We start from the raw sequence: 2,759 nt of genomic DNA, 5'->3' as shown, positions 1-2,759 counted from the left end.
TTCTCCGAGGCGTGCTCCTCACAGCTGTAACAGAGCTGTCAGGAACGCGTGTCCGGGTCGGCTGCGGGGGGTCCTACCTCCAACCGTTCGGGTCGGGTGACTCTCGAGTCGAGCGAGCCCGTAAGGGGACTTGGGCCAGGCCGTAACAAAAATAAACCAGTGATTATTTATTCATATAAAACAAAGCAAAAGGAGCTAAAGGGTGAGTTTTGAGATGGTACCTGGGAAGAAAAGGACCAAGAAACAGACTAACAGGAAGCCCCATGAATCTGCTTCCTTCTGTGACATTAATAAGGATCCTTCTTTTGTACTATTTTCTTTACTTTTCTCTCTTAGGACAAAACTCAAACACTTTGTGGGGATTCCAAGGAAACATATTTTTTTTATGTTGAGGGAATTGAAGCCATTGATATGGTGATGTTAGTTTTTGTTGTTTTGGTGTGGAAACACTATGGTTTGTGTCTTCCCTTTCCATTTTTTCTTTGTGGTGATATCATGTTTAGGGGACTTATTTTTAAGGAACCATGGATTGCAATTGCTGCTGCTGATGATGTTAATATTTATCAATAAATTAAAAAAGTGTTTATTGGTATTTTGTTTGTTGATGAATATGAATGTCAATATCACTTGTGTTTTCTGCTTTGGCTGGTATATTTATTCAATGGTTTAATATTTATTTAATTTAAGCGGTTCTGACACATTTTTTTAATTTCATCTATATTTATTCAATGTTATAAATTCAATGTTATTTTTTTTATGTAAGTAAATTGTTATTTTCTTTAATAAATTATATGAATTTTGTATGTGTTAGATTATGTTACACGTCTCTATCGATAAACTATTATACTAATATAATCTTTAACATTAAAAATATATGACACTCATTGATTTACATTTTATAAGATATGATAATAAATTTTGCCTTTTATATAACTTGTAAGGCGGTAAATGTAGACATAAAAATTGAACAGGTAACTGATAGTGTGGCGCTATCCATTGTTGTCAAACTCTCGAGTTAATTCATAAATTCGTACGAGTTTACTTAGACTCGTGAGTTTGACAACTTTAGCGCTATCAGTATTATTGTCAGGTACATAAATTTTTAGTCTAGCTAAAATGCTAAGTAGTTAATTGTTTTAAATGCTGTATGTGAGTTGTGACTATTGTTGGTAGAACTAATATATTCAGTTTTGTGCTTGTAGTGCTTTTTTGGCTCACTTGCTGAATGAGCGACTTCAGACGATGGGAGTCTTAGGATGTCTGTCCTGCACTGTAGGATGAATTGTCATTGTCATCCATGCTCCTCAAGAGCAAACTCCGACTCCTGTCTAAGAAATATGGGATTTGGCCACTCAACCAGATTGCTATTTACTCCTGTTTACATTTTGGTATTAAGATTCTTTGCTTTACTGTTTAGTCCATTAACTAATGTCATTGATGTTTTCTTTTTTTCAACAGCATTTCTATTTTATGCGGTGGGAACAATTTCTTTAGTTTTGGCTTTGATTTTACACTTCGAGCCTCACTACAGACAGTCTAATATGCTGGTTTACTTGGGAATTTGTTCATTAATGGGCTCATTTACGGTAACTATGTTTTGTGCCGATCACATAAATGAAAGTTTTATGAACAAAGAAATAAGTTTTATATATTGTTTTTAAAACTTTTATACTGTTATCTCAGATGCTCTTGCATTAATACAATGTTAGTTGTGTGAGAACTTAAGGTGAAAAAAGATTATAAAATAAAAATATCCATCATGAGTATTTGGGTCAATTATAGAATAAGTGAATATCTAATCCATTGTATGATTTTAGCTGATCTTCTAACTACTAATGCTGGATTCTTCTCTTTTGATGTGCAGGCACTTCCTATTTACTTTGATAAAATTTTTCATCCTGTTGTTGCTGTTATTTTATCAGTAACTTTTGTTCTAGCTTTTGGAGAAGTAAAATACTTTTTCAACTCATGGTTTTTGTCATACTCAAACATTTTGATCTTGACATTGAAGAACTAACACTTAGCCTAGGAACAAAGAAGTCAAAGGTTCTTGTGTTTGTGTTTGAGAATGAAGCAATGAAGTCACAAGTTGATAGAACATGGCCACATGAGATTGCTCTTGGTGAAGTCAACGAGAAACTCACAAGAGGCCTTGTTGGTTCTGAGATGGCAAGGTTCAAATTCAGAAAAGGTTGCATCATTTTCTATGTCTATGCTGTTAGGCAAATTGGTAGCTTTGGATTCTCTTGTTTTGAGGTTCTTAGAACTGTTCTTCAATCTGTTGTGGAGCTTAAAGATTTTTTGGATCACACTGCCATGCTTTCTATGCCAAATCAAAGAAGCATTACCCATCAGGTACCAGCAGCCATGGCTCACTAATATAATCTTAATTAGGATCTTCATTATTGAAAATATTATTTTTGTTTAGTTTGTTATTGTTAATTAGTACCTTTCTTTGGAATTTTGGGGAGGCTTATTATTATTAATATTGATTTATTTGTTCATCATCTATATATCTCTTGTTTTGATCTGTATTTATTTATTTTTCTTTTTTCTCTGATCTTTGTTGGATTTGAGGAGAAAATGAACTGTAATTTTAGCATGATGAATAATTGAGGATGTGAAATCTGAAAATGAACTGAAAATTTTAGCATGACAAGAACTATTGATATTGAAAATATTTTTATATAGAGAATTATGTCTTATATTAAGAAATTATGTTATAAAAGATTTAGTTCTTAAATTTTGATATTAAAAAA

The 2,759-nt window shown here is 32.6% G+C and overlaps 1 protein-coding gene across 1 annotated transcript; it reads left to right on the top strand.

Moving 5' to 3' along the window:
• Positions 1,732-2,507, top strand: LOC107637036. Its single transcript, XM_016340488.2, has one exon. It carries the CDS (start codon positions 1,969-1,971, stop codon positions 2,377-2,379), a length of 411 nt encoding a protein of 136 aa, XP_016195974.1. The 5' UTR covers positions 1,732-1,968; the 3' UTR covers positions 2,380-2,507.

The sequence above is a fragment of the Arachis ipaensis genome, chromosome B04 (assembly GCF_000816755.2).
Source record: "Arachis ipaensis cultivar K30076 chromosome B04, Araip1.1, whole genome shotgun sequence".
NCBI classification, from domain to species: Eukaryota; Viridiplantae; Streptophyta; class Magnoliopsida; order Fabales; family Fabaceae; genus Arachis; species Arachis ipaensis.
The sequence above is the reverse complement of the archived record's forward strand: the minus strand, read 5'-3'. Positions and strand labels throughout refer to the sequence as shown.